This window comes from Leucopleurus acutus (genome assembly GCF_964270905.1).
Source record: "Leucopleurus acutus genome assembly, chromosome: 16".
NCBI lineage: Eukaryota > Metazoa > Chordata > Mammalia > Artiodactyla > Delphinidae > Leucopleurus > Leucopleurus acutus.
The window spans coordinates 39,821,450-39,844,282 of NC_139158.1; the positions used below are offsets into that span (position 1 = coordinate 39,821,450).

The 22,833-nt window shown below is 42.3% G+C and overlaps 1 protein-coding gene across 3 annotated transcripts; it reads right to left on the reverse strand.

Annotated features, from left to right (window-relative positions):
* SNX5 (sorting nexin 5) lies at positions 1–22,781 on the reverse strand. 3 transcript variants are annotated; one of them, XM_082857920.1, is made up of 14 exons: positions 22,673–22,781; positions 22,352–22,433; positions 12,753–12,857; positions 11,526–11,636; positions 10,351–10,472; positions 9,168–9,291; positions 8,396–8,491; positions 7,083–7,188; positions 6,925–7,000; positions 5,620–5,659; positions 5,444–5,530; positions 4,045–4,204; positions 1,460–1,545; positions 1–184 (listed from the first exon to the last, which is right to left on the reverse strand). In XM_082857920.1, the coding sequence occupies exons 2-14, from the start codon at positions 22,400–22,402 to the stop codon at positions 134–136; spliced, it is 1,215 nt and encodes a 404-aa protein (XP_082714046.1). In that variant the 5' UTR covers positions 22,403–22,433; positions 22,673–22,781; the 3' UTR covers positions 1–133. The 3 variants fall into 3 exon arrangements, with proteins under 3 accessions (XP_082714046.1, XP_082714047.1, XP_082714048.1); XM_082857921.1 differs by having other exon boundaries at positions 22,352–22,429; positions 22,673–22,720; XM_082857922.1 differs by lacking the exons at positions 22,352–22,433; positions 22,673–22,781 and adding an exon at positions 17,500–17,643.
* Between the last annotated feature and the right edge of the window lie 52 nt (positions 22,782–22,833).

The following is a 22,833-nucleotide window of genomic DNA, read 5'->3' on the forward strand; positions in this document are numbered from 1 at the left end:
TTAAGTGTTAAGATCTTTAGAAATCAAAATATTTATTCACATAATTTTAAACTAAAGCCAAAGGTAATAAATCTTCCGTGGTAATGATCTGAGTGCAAGTGATGCGGGCTTTCTTCACATTCACGTCCTTCGTTCAGTTGTTCTTGAACAAGTCGATGCAGCTCTGCAGGAGGGAGACGTTGTTCTAGAAGACAGACGTCGGGGCACTGGTGAGGCATGGGCCTCAGACCTACCAACTTCACTTGTCACAAGACATCTGGCCGGGTACTTGTTTTTCATTCAATGACCCCTGAACCACAATTCCCCTCATCCCAATTTCACGTTGGGGATTTCCTCACCCTCAGAAGGGCTGGTCAGCACTTCAGCACCTCCACCCCACACCCCAGGTTTTCCTGGGTTTCCAGGTTTCCAGGTTTGCTCCCACTGCAATCATGCCAATCCCACTCATGTGACTTAACCTAAATGTGGTATTTGAAAGCCTTGGAAATACTGGATAAAAAGTTGTTAAAAAGTAGTTATGGGTGAGATTATAAATGAGATTACAAATGATAAATATTCACATAGGACTTGGCAGGAAATACTGTACAAAGTACTCACTTTAAAGGAATTCAAAAAACCTAGAATACTCAGAACACTATCATAAATGACCCATAAATGATACTTTAAAACTCCAATTTAAAAGGTCATATATACAGCAGGACTTAAAGAGGCAAGTGAGTAAGCATCTCTGTTGTGGTCAAAATAAAGAAATTCAAAATACATACAAACGTTCAGTCTTCCTGCTTTAACCAGCACAGATGGCCAGTGACAGTGATCTGACTGCCCTGGCTCAGACAGCACCCTGAGGCTCAGTATCTGCTGTACCCAGGAACCACCCAAAGAGCCCAGAAACCCTGAGTGAATGAGCCTGGGCACAAAAAAAAAACAAAAACAAAAATTCCCTAAGAGCTCCCCAGTAGGATTCTAATATGCTCTAGCACTGAGAACCACTGTTCTCCCATCTTTTCTGGGCTAAATTATGCTACAGACATTATGAGGAAGTTTTCCTCCCTTTTAAACCAAAAGGGAATTAATATCAGAAGACACTTAGCAAATTAGGAAACTATTTAAAAAAAAATCTTCCATGAAAACTCCAGATAACGAAGAGCTTATAAATGCTATGATGGATGCTCACAAATTACTGAAAAAACTCCTTCAGGGTGTGGCCCGCAATGACGTCAAGAGAGAAGCTGGGTAACCGCCACCAAGAATGCTCTTCTCAAAAAGCAGTATTTCATCAAGACATACGGAGTTTTGGTTTGCAGTGGAAAAAATACTCTGACAAGGGGCTCCCACCCACATCTCAGGGGATTAAAACCTCAAAGCAAATGCCATCTGCTTGATGACACTGGAATAGTGAATTGGTAAATAACTTGAAAAAGACCCCCCAAAGTTGACTTAGTTTGAAGATAACACTTACCCTGGCATGCTTTATTTCCAGTTCAGACATTTCAATCAGATTCTTCCTAAATGCTGCCACTCTCTTTCGTTTGAAATTGATTAGCTCTACAAAGCAAAGTTTACCAAGAAAAACAGAACAATCTTCATCTTTAACTTCCAAATACCATTTTTACAAATAAAATGATCTCCAAAGCTTTGGTACCCTACAACCACATTTTCTCACATTTTTGTTATCTCTGCCATTGGAACACACCCCCAGTCACCAAGAATGGCCCCTGAACACCTGGAGGTTTCTGAGTTGAGCTGCCTTGCCCTTTCCCTCTAGGAACCAGTGCTTGTGGAGGGTGGGCTAGGGAGGTAGTGGGCCACACATACTTGCACCAATGACCTTTTTATGGATCATTTTTAAACTTTGAAAACTGCTTTTTTGTGGCTATTTCTACAGAACATGCCACCTTTGTGTCTATATCCATCATGAAAATTCAGGATCACTGTCCTATCAGACTCCCTCTGATTCCTTCCACACACTTGTGAACTCAGGCTCTACCCTGCAGCTCTCACCATCATTCCTGTAATCAAAATCCTCCCTTAGCTTAAGCTGGTGCTCAGAGTCCTGTATCTTGTCTACACAGCACCATCCAACAGAAATGTAATACAAGCAGCCACATTAAAAAATAAAAACTCAAAAAATGCATAGTGATGTTAACGATAGTAACTCGGATACATCAGGCTGGTTTTGTCAGATGTCAAAATAAGCTCTTCTCCTTCCCTCCAGGACCAGAACTCCAGACTGACCCATCTGTCTCCCAGGACACCTGCCCACTGCCCTGTGCTTCTGCAAGAGTTCCCATCAATTCAGCCACAATCTTAGAACCTCAACCTAAGACAAACAGGCTAGGAGCCATTTATCTCATTATTCTACAGAGTACTGCACTTTTAAATAGTGTACACCCAGGCTTACATTTTGAATAAGGAGGATAAGATCAAACAACAAAGGGACAAACCTTGGGCAATAGAGACAAGCCTAATCTGGCACCATTGTAAAGCTTTGTGGCTTCTCTTTAAAAAAATTCTCAAAGCCACTAAACTCTGGCCTATATAATAACCTAAGATTTCAACTCAGTAGTTTTGAAGTGTTCTTTTTCCTTATAAATTTAAATTAGCTGTTTTTTTTTTTAAAAAAGCTAGAATTTTTATTTAAACTACAGTGCAGCAAGAAAGAGGTTCCTCTGAAAGAATACAAAGGGCAGCCATGGGAGCATGTCTGCAGGCCATTTGCAAAGACTGTACAGAGAAGCCCTGTCCCTCAGTGAGGGCACCGGAGTCCTGAACAGAGAGAAGCCAAGACAAAGGAGCAGAGCTCTTCCAGATACACCCGGACTGCAGCGCCAAAGAGGAGGGGGAAGTTCTGAGGAAACAGTCTTATAATGAGATACGGATTCCACATGGAAACCTGAGTTTTGAAGGGGGAGGGTGTTTTGAGGGTGAATCAAGTGTCCACTCTAATTTACATTCACATTCTGGAAGACACAGTCTTTACTTTTTGCTCTGGCATGTTCCATGGCCCCTAAGAACTTCAGGGCAGGGAGATCCCCACTAAGGAAAGGACTACCTAGAGTACACTCATGTTCAATGGATATGGTACACCATCTCCCAATTTTATTTTATTTTTTTGGCCATGCTGCGTGGCATGCGGGATCTTAGTTCCCTGACCAGGGATTGAACCTGTGCCCCCTGCATTGGAAGCACAGGGTCTTAATCACTGGACCACCAGGGAATTCCTAAATTATATTTTAAAAGCCCCTTACTCTGGAATGGTAGAAGGCAAGAACCAACCCTGTGGAGATGGAATACAACTGAGTCATTATCACAGACTCATGATCCCTGAAGAGTATATACATGTATGCACACATCCTGATATTTCCCCACTGTTGGCTGAAAGGTCTAGAAGCAGAGGCACCCCAGAAGAAATGAGCACACGTAGCACTCAATCTGGGCTCCTGGAAGAAATGGCGATTTTCATGGCTGGAGTAGAAAAGGTCTAAGATTAGCACAAAACATCTAATCCTCAAAAATACAGGGGTGTCATAAGGCCACGCCAGCTTTAAGGGCGCTCTCACTGGCTCAGTCTGGACAGTAGGAACACCAAAATAATTTCGTACAGTCATGAATTTTAAAACTGTTTGAAAACAGGAATCCATGGGTCTAATGAAGATGATAAAAAAAAAAAATATGGGAGAGAAGGGAAGGCTTGTGTTAATAAAGGATAGACAGCACCAAGTGCTGACCTGGAGGAGTGGGGGAGAGGACAACTCTGTATTGTATCAAAGGTTACCAAAGTTGGTAACTGTACTGTAGGGATGCACAGCGAAGTTTTCAGGGATAAAACGACTAAGAAAGATACAACTTAATCTCAAATGGTTAAAAAAAAACCACCCAGATATGTTTATAAAATCACACAAGTAGGAGCACATGTACGTGTGCAAGTGACAAGGCAGAGGATGTATGGGTGTTCTCTGTACCATTTGTGCAACTTCTCTCTGTAAGCTTGAGATTATTTCCTAATAAAAAGCAAAAAGTAAATAAAAAGTGGCCCCACTCAACCTTCTTTTGCAGATTCAGAAAGCTGTTCAAATTTCTGGCAGCATTCCTGCTGGTGTGCCTCAGCCAGCTTGACATCTTTGCTTTTTAACCGGGCCTTATCCAACGCCTTGTTTGAATTCTCATAGTCAATGAGGGCTTTAGTGCGTCTGTATAAGAGATCCTGAGAAGAAAATTAACAGATATGATGCATGGTAGTTAAACCAATACCGAAAAACCTCTAGAACAGAACAGGAAGACTATCTGAAGTACTCTAAAAAACAGACAAGTACCTTGGGGCACTGCCTAAAATGTCAGACATCAACCACCTCCTGCACCGCCCCCGCTTTAAATCTCAACATTAGGCTGGTAATAGCAGTACTTAATGCATTGCTGACGGCCTTTCCGGCATTCTTTATACAGATCAAGAGAAGGAACCAAACAGTGACGACTACAGGATTTTTTTTCTCTAAGAAAACATGTCACAAGACAAGTCACCTAAAATAAAACTAAACTATGGAGGAAAGAATGAATTTCTACTTCCTGATGACATTTTCCCATTAGGTATTTTCCCTACCTAATTTTATGCTGCCAGGTTTAGTATATTTCATATAAAAATAATTTAAACATTTTTCTTCAGGACAGTGTAGACAGTGAAGAATGCACGTTCCATTCCCAAAGGTCATTCTGCCGACCACTTCACCTTGCTTTTGGTTAAGTAATGCTCTATGACTCAAAGGCTGCAGTGACAACTGCAATTCAATAAAAGATCACAACCCCAAAGCCTTTTCTGCCTCAGAAATAGCCCCTTTGGCATGTGTCCGGTTATCTCTGCATCCAACAGCATATAATCTCCCAAGCCATTACCTGTCTACTCAGCACCAGCCCTACTGCCCCTAAGTTCCTAAGCAATGCAAACTAAGGACACAATGTCACAAAAAAGGCACGTCACTGTGAGATGATTTCAATCTAAAACGGAACTGGAGGATACACACCCGCACCCTCAGAATATAACTATACAAATTAAGAACCGAGAGACTGATTTCCCACAAACACCTGATATACAGGAGACCCAGACTTACCTCCTGACCAGTGAACACCAGCCAATGAGCTTACTGGTGGGGACCAGCTCCCTCACGCCAACCATCTTACTGCCAAAGACTCTTCCTCTCTGCACTCCTTGCCCCAAAATACATCCCACCCCACACCCTCAATGGACTCTCCTGTGGCTTGCTACAGTGTTTCCCACACTGCATGCAACTCCTCTCCTACTCCTGAAGAAACTCGAGCTTGCCTCAGTTTACTTCTTTATTTAGGCTGACATCACTTACATGAACAATCCTGACAAATTCCCATCTTCTTTCATTTTTAACAAAGAGAATACATCGGTATCATCAGACCTCTTCTGGGAGAACTCCCTCACCTTAGCAGCCTCTATGTTGAGCATGTAGTATCGGAGGAGCTCTGTCAGCTTTAAGTCTTCATCTGAGGAGACTCGACTCTCTACTTTCTGTTAAAAAATCAAAGGCCACCATCATCTAAGCAGAAATCTACAGATTATAAAACACATACCTTGAAGACCAACATAAAAATCCTTACCCTAAGTTTTTCAAATAGCTCAGCCGCCTTCAATAGGTACCTGCAAATATACACGATTTTGGCTTACGGTCTTAAATCATGTATGAAATATGATCTTATCAATGCTCTAAGACATGAATGGGCAAATTCAGGAGTCCTAGTCTGTGGCGCTTCAGAATTAACTTATCAAAGCAATGCTTTCATCACAAGTGGCCCAAACTAGCAGAGAAGATGGTTACGAAATCGAGCACATTTCCAGTGCTGCACTCACCGGCATTGGTCTCTCTTGCTGCCACTCAGCCACCTTGCTGTGCAGAACCTGTGTCCCCAAGTTTTTATCCGCTGTTAAACTTGTGTTAGCCAAGGTCAGGTTCTAAGCCATAAATACGCTACTAGTTTGTCTTGGTTCTGCCATCAGCCTGACTCCCATTTTCAAGTCTGAAATACTAACGCCCCCTAGACCAAGCCTAGGTCTAAGTAGAACACAGTCATTTGACAGTAACAGTGAGGGGTGGTTCCAGGATACAGTGCCCACCCTGCACAGAGCTTAAAATCCACAGTTGATCAAGTCCCTTATCTATATGGTGTATTTGCATAGAATGCACATACACACTCCTGTATATGTTAAATCATCTCTAGATTCCTTATCACGCATAAAATGTAAATACTATGTAAATAGTTGTAAGTACACCGTAAATGCTATGCAAATAGTTGCTGATGCACAGCAAATTCAAGTTTTGCTTTTTGGAACTTTCTGGAATTTAAAAACAAGTATTTTCGATCTGCAATTGTTTGAAGCTGTAGATGCAGAACCCACAGACATGGAAGGGGCCAACTATACCATCCCACACCAGAAATAACTAGAATGAAGAAACTGTGAAAAATTAATATAAAAAAATGCTCAAAATCAGACTGGGGTCATTTCTTTACCCTTATGGCTACCTTAACCAAATCTCTTCAAGTCAGCCCAGGGCATTACCGAGTAAAGCGCAAGCACCATTTGCCAGAAAACACAAAGCAAACTTCTCTCAAAGACAATTCCAAAATCAAAAGAATCAACAACAGACACATGTAAGTTTGACAGAAATAAAGGCTTTGACAACAACTATCACGTTTGGTACAGAAGTGCCCTGAGTCCCCTACAAATGTCTTACAAGTACTTATGTTCAGAGGGTGTATAGTATAAAGTGAGTGCTGGAGACTATGGTCCACCCGAGATGGGCTTGGCTCAAGAGCGGAACTGAACCTGTGTAGTCATTACCCATTTTACCACCCAACAGTTTTCAATTAGGGGATTAGAGAAAATGTTTTCCAACAAAAACTTACTTTTTGATGACCGTGGGCTCTTCTAAAGCCAGGCTATGCAAGCAGGCTGCGGTGTGGATGTAATCGTCTGCTACATCTGCAGGAACAAGGATAGCCCTTTTATGTGAGCAGAGCTGGTACATTAGCAGACTAAGGGGCTAATGGGCGAAAGTATTTACTTTTATGAGCGCTGGTCATTCTGTCAGCCTTTGCACAGGAACCCTTGATCCTATCGTAATAGTTACTGAGGAAATGCTTCTCTTGCTCAAAGAAGTCATCTACTTCCTAAAGGGAAGGAAAAAAGAGGTCTAAGAAGCAAAACTTCTTACAAATATGTATTTTATATTAGAAAAAAACACTAAAGAAATAAGCTTATGCATAAGAAGTTTAACCTCTAAAGACTAGGGAAATAAAAATAATTTTTTTTTTGAAATGCACTTTTTATACCTGGGATTAGGAAAAGCGAAATGCTGGCAGGAAATGTCAACAGAGAGAACCACTTTGAAGAGCCATTTAGCACAGCCCAGTAAAACTCAGCATCCTCTCTAACCTCCAGCAATTCTGCTAGAGCAGTGGTTCCACCCAGTGGGTGGCTCCCTCGCCTCGGATACCTGCACCTGCCAAATGTGTTCGGTTCCAGACTGGGAGGCAATGCTGGCATCTGGTGGGCACTGACCAGGGATGCCAAACGCCCCCGCAATGCGTGGGGACAGCACACCTTCAGCTGTGCCAGAGACAGCCCCAGAGCTTCCACATTTCTGACAACGCCCTGTCTTTCGCAGCACCTACACCCTGGGCTCCCTACTCAAGCCCTGAAGTGGCAAAGTCAGACACCAGACAGTAACTGTTATGGTAGAAGGGAGGGGCGCTGAGGAGTGAAGAAATAAACCACACCTACAAGACTAGTGAGAAACTTGTACATTTATTTGATGTTCTAGAACAGCACTGTCCAATAGAAACATGTGAGCTACACGTGCCGCTTAAAACTTTTGTAGTAACCACATTATAAAAAGAAACAGGTAAAACCTATATTTTATGGTTCTTTCTTCCTATCAAGTCCTTGAAATCCAGCATGTAAACAAAAAATTCAGTTCCTTTATTACACCAGCCAACTGAATCTGTCAAGTGCTCTACTGCCACCTGAGGCTGGGGCTACCAGGGGGCAGTGCAATTCTGGAGAATAGCATGAAATACTGGTCTTGTAGCTTATTTTTTTAAAAAAATAACTGAGTAACCTCTCCTTACAGAAAAGGAGAAAATGAAGATTTAAGTGTGGAAAGGTTCTTATCCCTTCTCCTGGGAAAGAACAGAGTATTTTTGGAAAATAAGTGAAAATTCAATGAGTAGATAAAAATAACCAAATTTGAAAAAAATTATTTACATTTTTGAGAAGCTAATACCATTTGTTTCACAAATATCTATTCTGAAGAAACAAAAGGTCACCTATTCACACAAAGAGAAGAATTTTCTCAAATAGCTAAAGGCCACTTACCTTAACTCCTGAAAAAAGAACTTCATCAGCACTTTTCACCACACTTTTGAAAAAGCCACCAAACATCTCTTTGGTATTTTTCCGCCTAACACTTAGCTAAGGAGAAATCCAAAACAGTTAACGGTACATATATTTCCCATCAAGTCCTGAACACATTCCAAGTAATTGTTTACTAGTATAAGTATACACTTAAGATACCTCTAATTCCATCGTTAACAACAGATCTAAAATATCAAATAAACAGCTAAATCTAAGCACAGGTTGTAATTCTAAAAGTGTGACTTAGGAGATATTGTGAAAAACTATCTAGGTATCAATATCAAGTCTTAGTGCCTTTAAATTCTTGATAGAATTACTGTGCTGTTATGTTGATTATTCACTGGTTAGAAGACCTGTGAGGAAATGTCTAGGTCAGGGCTTGCCTCATACATATTAAACAGCAAGAAATGTAACGTATTTTTGTAAAAAAGCAAGCATATGTCTCTCTTTCAATGAATAAAACAAATGTGGATCAACTTAAATTATTTTGAATAATCCCAAGCTTAACTGAGGGGAAAAAGGTCAAAATATTTACATGCAACATTTTATAAAAATGCCTTACACATTGGATCTATTGCCCTGGGGGAGGTAGGCAAGGGGAGGAGCATCTAAGAAAGGTTTCTGTTGTGTTGATAAGAAACTCAACCTTGAAAGTCAATTTTTCAGAAAATATATCAAGTATATTCTTTGTACATTTTAACTGGATCATGGAAATGGAATAAAAATGCCTTACATCTTGATCATATTCCAGGAAAATGTGAAAGTTGCGATCTTTACTGAGAACAGGGTGAGAGGAGAGCCGCTGAAGAAAGACTTCATGGGAAGACACAGTCTTCTTGAAGACCGCGAGATACTCACTGGAAGAGAAGCGCACAAGGCCTCAGCTCAGCTGACCACCCAACACTGCTCCCTGGGACCTCACTGTGCTGCTCCTGCAGCCATGCAGAACACCTCAACTGGACCCAAAGCAGCTTGGTATAATGTAGCATCCAACTAGGTAATAAGGCAGTTCTCGTTTTGGAATCTGTGGAACAGCCACCGAAAGGGGAAGCGATATAACCAGAGTTGATAGGGTACATCTGTGAAGCCCAAACCCACGTGTACTTAAGCACAAAACACTGGCTTCTTTATAACCATGAAAACCCTTTAATTTTGCAGCCATGTACACAGCAGTGAGTCTAACAAAGCCTGGAACCATCAGAAACTACTAAGTGGCTTCATCTTAATCTACACACTAGAGATGACTCTAAACTTCCCAACAGTAGGAACTTCTCTGTTGTGTTCAGCGCTCTATCCTCAGAGCTGTCCACGGGGTACCAGGCTAATGGGCCTGTGGCAGCATGCTGAAGAGACTCGCTGAGATGGACCCCGAAGAAGGGAGGGAGCCAACGGAAAGAAGTGCAAGGAGGGCGTCATAAGAAACTGTATGCAAACCTCCAACTATGATACAGAATAAAGAATCCATTTTTCTTTGAAAGAATTACAACCAGATTAAGAGCCATAGCTGTGGCTATTCTTAGAATGCTTCTTTGTAGCAGCACTCACTGCCATCTAGTTTCAACCATACTTCCAGTAAACAAACTTCAGGGAAGAAAGTTTTGTACATTATCACAGCCTGAAGACTTGTTTATATATAAAGACAAACGTTTAGTTCTTCACTTTATGCCAGACCAACACTCCATGACAAGCATGGTCTACAGATAGAACCACCATCTACTCAGCGTCAGCAGTCCCCAGGGAATCAATGTCTAAAGTACAAAGACCAGGCCCCTTCACCCACACTCTGCAAAATGTGGTTTGAGAAGACAATAGCCAGGTAACTAATTAACTGAAATTAGCTGTCAGATTCTCGTTTCTGCACACATCACCACTTTTATTCTCAAAGGGTAGAGCCCCCATCAAGAAAATGCACTTACGCTTCCAGCTCTTGCTTCATCTTGGCAAATTCTTCTTTGGTCATAGACCCTTCACCCTCTCCCAGTTTCTGCATCTTCTCTCGAGGGCCGTCGAAGTCAGGCTTTGCAGGCGCGGGCGGAATCTGCAGTCAAGGCAGTAATTCGTGAGGGTTCTTGCCCCCGAGATGTGCAACTCAGTGCCTGTGCACAGGAGGCAGGGAGCCCAGTGGGGCTGCCTGAAAATCAACTTGCACTTTTCTCTTAACCTTATTCCTTTCGGCCATTTAAAAGAAGTGTCCCCTACAATGGGCACTCACTTTGACTGCAATCATTTGTTCGGTTAATCACTGGACAGTTGGTAGGTATGACAGTTTATCCTGCTTCAACTGTCAGTTTAATTTATATATTACAATCAATGCTAAAATGAAGCCAATGAAGTACGATGAAGATAATAATCTCTGGATTTATAAAGGAATTTATTCCAGAGGATAAAAGATTCTAATTTTGTGTGGACATTCTTAAACATAAGCTTCAGTACTGATTTTGTTTAACTATTTGGCCAGATTCTTCAGCTGGCCTGGCAGGAAAAGCCATGTTTCTCTCTCCTTTAAAATCGGCTAAGGGACTTCCCTGGCAGTCCAGCGGTTAGGACTCTGCGCTTTCACTGCCGAGGGCGTGGGTTCAATCCCTGGTTGGGGAACTAAGATCCTGTGAGCTGCACAGTGCAGCCAAAAAATAAAAATAAATAAAATCAGCTAAGTCTCTTCCCAGAGCCACGCATTAACTCTCAAGGGCCAAGCACAAAGACAACTGCCCCCTTTACACCTTCAGCAGAACACACCTGAGAAACCCAGCACACACTACCACCAGCAGAGATCAATTCCACTTGATGGCTGAAAGGAAATGCCAGAGAAATGCTAAACCCAAAGGTAGACAAGACTTTACACCATGAAACTGCTTACTCTTTTATTGTACAGAATATAAGACTACGCTTCATCTTACAGCTAAAACGCTATTTTCACATACTTTAGATTTTACCAGTAATAGCTAACACATACTCTAGTTGACAAATGAAATCAGACTATTTTCACAATCTATTATAAATAAAAGTGGGTAAAAGTCTCTCAAAACAAAATGAACAGCAAGGTAGAAGAAATTGGCTTCAGTAATTATCTGATTACCCAAAATGTACTTACAATAAGCCCAGCGTAGTCTGTAGTTTCAATAAGAGTGTCATGTAGCCACACAAAGTCTTCATGTTGCCTTGTAACAGAAAACTCTGGGCTCTGAAACGTGGGCAGCGTGGTCTGTAAAGAAAAAAGAAGTGACTGTTAACTACTATTTTCAGATAAAGTGGCTTGGGTTTCATGCAGTGCACTATGGGAAAATTCTGCATAATAGAACATCCAGTTTTTTAATGAGATCCAATAAAGAACAAAGCTAAGATTCAACACGTTCTTTACGGAATTCTAGTCATAAAACTCCACCTTTCAGGTCAACTCAAACAGATATAATCACGTAGGCCTCACGCTGCCTGAGTGACAGGTATGTTAATACCACCAAGCCACCAAGGTACACAGAGAAAACCTCATGGGAGAGGACCTCATAGACAACATATTACCAATATTATGCTGGAGATGGCATAAACCAAGAGCTCTAGCTTCAAACTTCCTGACTCAAATTGTGCCTCAGCCATTTACTTCATTTAAACCTGTACCTCAGTTCCTCACCTGTAAGATGGGGATAACAGAATACCATAAGATTGTTAGAAAGAGAAAATTAAGCCCATGTAAACCCTTTACAAAAGTGCCTGGCATAAGACAAGCACTCAATATATTTTAACTAGTATGGAAGGAGAAAGGAGGCTAAAAATGTTCCTGAAAAGATCCCAAGGAATTAAATTTTCTATATTTTTCACAGATTGGCATATTGCTTTTGTCAAATTAAAAATCTGGAGAAAAATTAACACAACATTATAAATCAGTTATACTTCAAAGTAAATTTTTTTAAAAATCTGGAAGAAAAAAACCTCTTCTGAATCATAATAGGTGGGGTGACGGCCAAGAACTTAGTAAATATGGGAAAAGCAAGCACTTCCCACGCACACAAATTACAAACAAAGGTGGAGTTCTGTGGCAGGTGGCTCCAGCTCTGTGGCTCTGCCTGGTTTGCTTCCCCACGGAGCAGAGCACAAGCCACACTAAACACCAGCAAAGCCCACAGCCCCAGGGCTCCACCACAGTAAAAAATGCTGTAAGAAGAGCACTCATCTGATGCTTACTAGGAGCAAGTGGAGGGAGGGGCCTCACTTAGCAGGAGTGCCACACTGCACTCAGGTCACTAGGTCTCTTCTCACACCCACTGTGAATAACAAGGCTGCAACCTGGCACTGTTTTTATTACTGAAGTCATTCTGTCACTTACCTTGGTGTGCACCGTAAATTTGACTTTATCCCTCTCACTGAGTGCATCAGGTATGTCAATCTGAAGCGAGGGATCAACATTCAGGTCCACTGACACAGATCTCAGCTGAAATACATTTTTTGGCTATTAGTCTCAAGTTCATTTTAGTCCTAAAAAGTATCCTTCCAAAAATGGGGAGCTAGTAATTAAAAAGCAGTCTACACAAGACTTCTATTGTTCTATTTTAGAACAAAGTTGAGCTAGTATTTGAAACTGTGGGGAAACCTGCTCTTAAATGCATGGGTGGGTCCAGTGAATTCCTGTAATCTAAACAAAGCAACTATATAATTCTAATATCATGTACATTACATACTTTATGTGTACATGAAAAATACATTTAACCAAATAATTGAAGAACTGTACTAAGAATAAGAAGGCTTCAACTGGATAAAACGAAATCTTGAACTTCTTACATAAATGCCCAAATTACAAGAACATTCAAGAGGCGTTAACAGACTGTCCGTATATCTGAAAGTTAGAGGCTGGGAAAACTTGGAAGTACAGAGAACAGTCAGGTGGTATGGGATCTTGCGTGGAGAGATAAAAACCCACTCAAGAGTGGACCTATTGATATTCAGGGACTGTCAAGGAGATGCGAAATCTAGACACAAGAAGTGAATTGTAAAAACCAACAAAGGCCTTAATTATCAGAATTCCACTGCGATTACACATAAGGAAGAAGTGTGAGCACTGCCCTGGAAACAAAAGTAAATGATTTTTGTTAGTTGGAAACTCAGAGGAAAATAATATCCAACTCCAGTTTTGACTGTTTAAAAAGAATTCTTGGAAGAAGTGGACTATTAGGAAAAAGTGGTTAAAATGGTCTTGCTTAAAAAAAAAGCTTTCCTACTGAGTCTAAAATATGATAATTTCTTTCATTCTTAAGACAGACAAGCTGACAGTGAGTGGATCTGAAGGCCTGACACAAATAAGAGATTGCAGGGATTAAACACCTCATCCTTCCCCCAGCCCCCAACTGTAAACTAGTGCTAAAGTTGCCAGAACCCTCCAGACTATTAAGGAAAATGCCAAGTGAAGACTGGAGTTAAGAGGATGAGAGAACAGGGAATCCTGAGTATTTCCCTTTAAATTTCCCTTTGAATTCCTTTCTTCAAAATAAAAAGACCAAAGACTGATGAACTTCTGAAAATAGAAAAACTGGTTCTATTAGGTATGAAAAGATTAAACATATTCTCTAAGAACACATGGATTACTTCTCTCTCCTTTGTAGTATCTCAGAAACTGTCAGTACTTCCCTTTTTCCTTCAGCACTGTGACCAAGAAAAAAATTTTAATTGCAAAAACCAGAGTGAGCCCTTAGAACAATGGCTTTCCTCTAAGAACTAAGGCTCACGTTCTTGCCATCAGAACTTGATTTTTAACATCAAGTATTTTAAGATCACAATATACTTAACAGTTCCTTACATGTCAACCTAAATACATCTTCCAAGTGAACTCGTGATGACTCCTATGAAATATTTGCTTGTGTGGCTTAATTTTCACATGTCCATTTATAAAATCTCTGCAAAGAAAGATAAAGCTTCAAGGTCAGGGATACTTCATTTTATCACAGCTGTGACTCTCTGACATATTTCTGATAAAAGCTTCCTTCCTTCTGATAATTTACCACTGGGCAAATGCAGCATTCAAAAAGACCTCAAAATATAGACTAAATTTGACTGCAGAGAATACTGGCCACCCCACTGATCTCATGTTTGTACGCGTCAAGAGTCAGTACACGAATAAAGTAGGTCAGGTAACTGGTGGAAAGATGGGGCCGGCCCAGGGACCGTGTCTAAGGTGCATTTCCCTGAGTTCAGCAACAACAGCCATGTTTCCTGAGATTCCATTTCCTAACGAGGTCACAAATCCTGGTTTCCAGCAGTCTCTCAATTTCTGAACACACCGTCAATTCCATTTTAGCTCACTCCCAGCCCAGTGAGCCTGCGAGCACCACAAGGACTGCCTTGGGAATTAGGGTTAGAAGACCCAAGGGGAATGTAATCTAGTAAACGGGGCTCATTGAAGCACCAGTCAAAGCAGCAATGGATTTCACCAGCGAACATCAGATGTCACCTCTTTCCCACACCTCCAACCATACAGAAGTAACAGCCCAGGTTATTCACTGTGTTACTATCTTCTTGTCAGCAAAGATATTTTGTTTTTCAGTCTAAGAGTGTGATGAGAACACAAAATAACAAAAGCCACTAGAGGTTTGGAAAGACTGTGCACTATAACAAGATGCCAAGCACCCAGCTTCTCCAGCAGTAATCACTTTTGCCTAAATATACCACCCTAGGAAGGGACTCAACAATCCCACCACCTGACATGATAAACACTCCCACCCCACCACGAAAACAAAACAATTAAAAAAAAAAAAAAAAGAAACCCACAACAGATAACACGAAAAAGTCTGCATTTGGGCCTCAAAGAATTGTCTGAAAAAGGATGGTGGCAAAATTCTGAGTATGCAGACCATCACCAACTCAAATGATCCCTATTCACAAGTCAAAGGAACTTTCTTGTATTGTAGCAAGATAACCCTCCAGATAATGAAGCCCATAAATCACCAAGGAGTGAAAAGTTGTGAAATGTTTAAAGCTTCTAAGTCAGCACTGTCTCCTCACTCCGGAAGCATCAACTGTGATTAAAAGCTCAGCATTCCTTTTTCTGCTTGGTCAACAGAACCAACACTCCATAGCCCCACGGCACAGTACTTGCTAAATAATCAACAGGGTGGAGGGTACAGCGAGTGGATGACACGCCTCCATACACTTTCGCCCACTCACCATCTCTGCCCCCTAGCCTAAGTAAGTGCCCAGAGTGCTGCCTTAGCCCTGTTGGCCAACACTGTCTGACCTGGGCCACAGGTGTCAAAATGACTGGGACAGCTGTTTAAAGCAGCGGGGAGAGGCAGGCAGGAGAGGCAGGCTTCAGAACAGAGTCTAACCTTAGGCACGTTAACTTTCCCTTTCCCATTCCCTTAGGTCACTGGTGAGAATCAAATTTAAAACACATTTATTCTCCAATGCGCAATGTTGTTTTAAAACAGACCTTCTTTTGTAGATTTCCACAGAAACCACTACATCACATACTCCAAGTTTTAGATGGAGTTTCAGTCCCCAATATACTTCCTTATCAGACTAATCCTTACAGTAAGGATTACAGTGATCTTTGTGAGAAGAAAAGGGGGTAAACAAGCATCGCTTCATTTAGAAAACAAAATTTTAACTGTTTTAAGAAATCTGAAGGCTTGGTAAGAGAGCTGAAAAGGAGAAAAACTAAATCAATCCCTGTGCATTCCCTCACTTGTTCATCAGCCTCCCAGCTGGGGCACCTGACACTGGCCACAGGACAGATCTGCAAAGCTCTGAGCTGCTAAGGACCACTTTTGGTCCAGATCTCACTTATGACTCACTTTGGTACACAACTTTAATTTAACGCCACTGCAAAGCCTCCTCTTCAAAAGGTTAAGTGGCACACAGATGGCAAAGAGCATCTCTGTGGCTGGACGACACAGAAAGCCAGATTCAGAAATTCAGAACCCACAGAAGAAGATACATAAAGTACAAAAAATGTTATGGCAGCTGCAGACTCCAGTTTACATTACTGCCATATAGCCAAATGACAAACACAATGGGAAGAAATCATCTCCACAGTCACTCTGATCTGCTAGAATGGCGTCTAGTTGAATAGCCACTTAAGTCTAACCAGTTTTGTATACATGCAAGAAATTGAATATGCCAGCCCCTATATTTCCATCTTAATTTGAATGTTGCAAGGGAACTACTGCAGATAGAAGAAAAGCCTGCATGTATACACTGAAATGACTTTCCATTCTCCAGTACCGAAGCAGAAATGTACTTAACCAGCACATGCTACATCAGTGTGCCTCTCCTTCAAACTGTTTCTCTCCTAAGGATTCTGCTTTGCTTTCCCTTCACCCAATGGCTAAGGTACTAAAGACCCCTACCAGGGAGAGGGCCAATATGACAAATAATCTTTGAATGGTCTGTAAACAGCATGGAGCCAGAACAGGCAAGAAACAACCAGGCCATATTTCAGCTAGACAGGTATGGATACCTTGCCTAATCCAATACTCACTAGTGAGGAAATAAAACCAAAAATGCTCTGCAGCAGACACACTGGATTTGCAGTAATTTCTGAAAACTGACTCACATGATACATACTTACGAAACATATATTACTTTGTTACTGTTTCAGCTCACAGGAAGGAAGTGCTCTGTAAGAAATTCTCATACTGTATCTTTCTCCGAACCCCTCTTTATGGCTCAAATACTGTAATGGTACTGAATTATTTCTCACTATTTTCTCCCACCCTGAAGGTAACCAAAACTTGTCTGTATTCTATCCCACTTATCCCTGAGGCACTGGTGCATGAAAAACAATTGAACTGACTGTGCAATACATGAGCTGCTTTTACAGGTATATGTGTTCATCTCCCCCCCCACCACTGGCTCCCCCCTTCCTATAATTCAGGCCTGCCAGTATCATATCATAGTCCTCAAGGACAACAGAACCAAAGACTTCTAGATCTCAGTCTACTAACATAGATAATAGTTATGGAAACTAGCCACAAGCTTAACAACTAGATAAAGAGCTGCAGCAAGTGATCAGATTTCCACCACTCATCTTGGTGAGATGAGACCCACAGGGACCCATCCCTGCTGACACCAACCATTCTTACCGGTAGTCCACCAACACACAAGCTGTCCACAGTAGAACACTGCAGACTGCAGGGCATTTGGAGGCTACGCAGCCCAGAGCTCCTAGAACAGAAATCCAGGCTTCGAAGAAGGTCAGTGCAGCGCACTCAGCGAATGGATAAACTGAATCATCATTTCACAAGGCTGCAAGCCCACGAGCCAGTGGAATCCCAACGTGGAACCAGAAAGAGATTAAGTTGAATTATTGGCTAAAATAAAATTCATTGTGAAATTCATCTAATTACAATCCATCTAATTGCAAGATACCTGGATTATTTTCAGGAGTTCACAAAGTGAAATGCTTAACCACATGATCTATAATGATCTAGCACAGAAATTCTATTGGGAATCAACATACCACTGCTACAGAGGAAGAAGCTGCCACAAACAAAAAACTAATTTCCTCCATTCAAAGCTAAAGCCCTTCACCTACTACTAGATTTCATCAAGTCTCCCTTCCAAAAATTCCTGGTCTATCAAGTCCACGGCTCCTTACTACAAAGCAGTCTTACTTTATGATCAACCCAAGATGAAATAGAAAAAGATTTGAGAATAAAATTTACCTTCACCAACAAGGATGATTCAGCAACATGGATGGAGCTGAGCTTGAGCTTGTGTCATGAGTTAAAGATACAAATGGCAGCGTGGAGAGAAGAAAAGCTTGCCTGCTTCCCGGTGGGATTCCTTGTACGCTAGTCAGAGGCACCACACATTTCGCAGATCTTTCAGATATAAATATTTCAGCCCTTCATCCCTCACCAGATACCTGGTCCCCACTAGCACAACATGTAAGCTTTGTACTGCTCTTCATTAAAGATCAGGTGAAAGCCTTAAGGCTGGTGACATTTGCATTTGTGCTCCTCACCATTTATACTAACTAGACCCAAAGGCTTAGGGATCTGCCCCTCAAAAACAAGTAAACCATAAACTCTTCTGGCAGAAAATGCATACCACAGATTAACATAAGCAACTATTTTGAGAAAACTACACTTTTCTCTCCAGACCATATAGCAGTGCCTGAAAAAGTTACACCAAATTTCTAAAAGGAAGCGGGGGAGTCAAGCCAAGAACCCAATCTCTAAACTAAAGTTCAGTCTCTCCTGAACCTCAAACTACAACTTCACTCCTCCCTGTGTATTTACGGTTTGCCTTTGGGGTATGAAACAGTTGAGAAATTCCATATCCCCCTTTTAGGGGGAAATCTCTCTTCTTAAGAGTTAACTCAATGGCCAATCAGAAAATATACAGGTGTTGGAGGTGAAGTATCTTTTTTTTTCTTTTGGGGGGGAGCTAGTTTCTCATGTAAAGATGTAGAGAAACTTCTCAATTTGAACCTGTAAAAAACAAATTTGCTATTCATGCAAGACAAGATTTCCCACTATCCCTTCGCTATTTCAAAAATAAAAGGCAGAACTTATAAAGCGCAAAAATACTTTTCTCTGAATAACTGGGTTCATTAAAAGGTTGTTTCCCTAAATACAACCTAACTTCACTATATGTGCCTTTCACCACTGGCCAGTGGTACTACTGACCTACAGAAGTACATCCTAATATCCTCAAGCAATCAGGACAACAGAGCAAAAAAGCAGGATTTTTAAACTAAGTTCCACCCTGTAGCACATTTCTCAGTGATCTTCAATTCTGCACCACAATGCTTTGTGAGTACTGCGGCATCTGAGCCTCAGGTTTCCACTGTCCAAAGGGGGCAGTGAACTCCAACATGGTAAACACAGCAGAGTTTGTAACTCTCAACTGCCCAGAACCCTTTACCATTTTTTGGTAAGGCTCCTCAATACTGGGCGGAACGCTAATTCTACCAAAGATAGTCAACGATCTGACCCACCCATATCACACCATTTTAGAAATTTTAAATTGGTGATTCTCAACCAAGGGACATTTGACAGTGTCTGCATTTATTTTTGACTGTCACTGATGAAGGGAAGAGAGCTACAGGTACCCAATAAAGGCCAGGAATACTGCTACAATATGCAGGAAGGACAATTCCCCACAACAAAAAATTATCAAGCCCAAAATGTCAATCGGTAATGCTCAGGTTAAGAAACCCTGGTTTAAACTGAAGCTCTACATTAGATGTTAGTCACTTACTACGTCTCACAGCAAATGAGAATTTGGATCTCAGAATCCAGAAAATTCTCTCATAGTTGCCCTAAGCCATTTCTTCCTACAGCCAAAAAAAAAAAAAAGTGGGCAGATCATGACCTGCTTATAGTAGTATTCACAAATGGGGATCTTAAGACACTGTCTGCAAGTTACTGATCCAGAACTAAGGCTTGGGCAGCTTTGAGAAGCCACACTTCCCAAATTTAAGAAGTCAAGCCATAAACATAGTACAAATCTTCAGTCCACAAGAATCAGTTACTCTGGACTTGCTGCAGTATTGGTGAAAATTCAGGACTGTTCCTATACTAACATAAATTTTAACACTCTTCATCTAAGCTGTTGGAGAGTGGTGTCCCTAGAGACAACTTCCACACCAGTTAACAATCTGCAAACCAGAGCAGCAGCATAAATGTAAAACATTAATGACTGGCTCTGGGAAGGAAACACTGTCCACCCAAAGCCCATGTAACCAACTAGTGAAAGTTAAGGTGAAAGTAACAGCACTAGGCTGGGGAGGGCCCTTACAGATTCTCCTGTGTGATCATTTGCTTCAGTCCACTAACAAGTTAAGAATAATAAAAATCCCAGGAGACAATCAGGACTCGCACTCCATTTGCCGTAGGTTGGCAAGACTAACAGGACCAAGACTCATCGCAATAGATATACACTGAGTCTGTGAGTGGGAGCCTAAACGTGCTGCCCACTGTTTAAAGGACCTTTTGGCAAACAGGAAACCTGGGTAAATATCTTATGGGAACAAGGTTCTGCATAATCTCCATTTCTCCCCCCAACCTTTAAAAACTCCAGACACCTTAGAATGTTGATGCAGCCAGTGCGAGAGGCGGGGCGGGGACTGCACTACACCAGTTTCTTTATCGTGAAGATGCGGCCTAATGGTGTTAAAGGTTCAGTTAAATTTCTCAGGGGCTCGACTTAGCAAAACCTTACTTTTCTAAATTTAAAGACCAGAACACCATCTTTCCCATCAGTAGAGGACTAGTTAAAGAACAAATTAATCATGCAACTGCTTTCTGGGAAAGGAGACAAATAACACCTTCAGCTCAAAAGGATATGACTAAATGGAAGTGCCAGGCTACCGGATATAGGCCAGTACTCCTGTTTTGCTGAACTAGCCAAAAGTTCTGCAGGAGCACTCAAAATCCTCAAGAATTAATTATGTTCCCTGCCTTATTAGCAGGTCTAAACCTCAAGAACCCCTATCCTCATGGAAATTCCAAAGCAATCAAAAAGTTTAAACTTACATTTTCAGCAAAAACGTAAAATATTTCAGTTAACTAACAAAGTTGAATTACAGCAAGAGAACAGTTTGCCCAAGATTTGCCCTCCTGTTATTCCACTCTTGTCCCAAACTCCCCTTTGGCGAACAGTAAAAATCATCTAGACTTGATCCACATGCCAGGACTAGTATCGGATACCAGGAAGAAAAATGAAGCCACGTGTTACAGTAATATTTTATTAAGTTTACTATTTCCTTATTTCTGCAATTAAAAGAAAACCAGGAAGATAATTCTATATAATCCTTTCCTGTAGTCACTAAAACCAGGAGGCAGGAAACAGCCTTCAGAATCCTCTTTTGCTCAAGGATCAGAATGGTGGGGAAGTTATTTTAAAAACCAACCACAGGTATACTATACTAACAAATAGGAAGGTCGGTTGAAGTTTTAAACAGCTGTCTAAAATAAATTCTGGACCAAGAAAGAAGATGGAAGGTAGGGGATGGGGGTGGGGAATCCATCTACCCAAATTTCTATTCAGCCATCTAAACGTCTAGAGAGAAAACTACCTTTGGAATGTTCTAGAAAGAATGGTTCTCAAGTTCCCACTTCCGGCTTTAGGGAAGGAAAAAAAAATTACTTCTTTCCACTTTGAAATAAAAATACCCCAACCAAGACCCTATCCTCACGCTTCATTTCAGTAACTAATACAGATGTGACCCCCTTGCTGAACAATCCCGCAGCCGTGTGCGACCTTTGGCACCACTAGATGAAAAGGTCTTTCCAAAGAGCTGTGGATCAAAAATGCCTTTGATTTCTTAAGAGATGCCTTCCACGTTACTTAAATGTCAGAGCGCCTCGAATTTCTAGATTAGTTATTTTGATTTTCTGTTAGAAAAACGTTTCTGTTGACGATTCTGCACAAAACGTTGCGGCTCATACCAACCCCTGTATATTTCAAACTAACTTATAAGTAAAGGACGAATCAAAGTGGAGGCTTACCTCAATCTTCAATTGGTTATGGTGACATAAATTGACTGCATTAGTCACCTTTTAGACCTCAAGATCCAAGCGGCATGGGGGTACCTGACATCAACACGCAAATCTTAAGAGCGAAACTTAAGTTCAACTATTTGACCACCTCCTAAAACTGACAGCACTCCCTCCCGGAGCGGCGCACTGAGCGCTTATGAAGTTGCAAGAGACACTCTCGATACCTGACTGGACTGAATCTCCCCAGTATTTTGCAGGGGCTGGGGTGCGGTTTCGAGCTCCATCGTTTGCTGCAAAGCGGGTCACGCGTGCACCGCGCGGTCTCCCCCGAGAAGTTTTAGCAACTTTCCACGCCGAGCGCGCGCTCCCGCGTCTCCGGCCCCTGCCCCGCGAGCCCCTCCCGGGAACCAGGGCAAAGAGCGTGGGAGTCTGGGTGACCGCCGGGGCCTCCCGGCCCGGGGGCCGAGGGCGGCCAGGGCCTCACCTTGCTGCGGTCCTCCTCCTGCTGCTGCAGCAACTCGGGAACCGCGGCCATGGCGACGCGGGCCTCGAGCGTGGCCGCCTGGCTGTGCGAGGAGAGAAGAGGCTGGGCCGCCGCCGCCGCCAGGGCTCGTCTCGAGGGCGGCCGCGGCCCCGCCTCCGCCAGCCTCTCTGCCCGACGGCGGCGGGAGGCCTCGCGACTCCTCCACCGTCCCAGCAGCCCCAGGAAAGGCGAGCGGCGCCCCACGTGCTCCCCCAGGGCGGCCTCCCCCGTCCCCGCTGCCGTCCATCTTGGAGCCGGGCAAAGAAGCTACGCGGGGCCTACCCTCGCTCCGAGCCACGCAGAAGCCGCCGACCACCGGCCGCCACGGGGACGCGGTGCCCCTGACACTCTCCCAACGAGGCGCTTCTCAAGAAAGGCTGCGCGCTCTTGGAGGGACGGAATTTATTATTCAGTCAGAGTCCAAGATGGCGACGAGCTCTGAC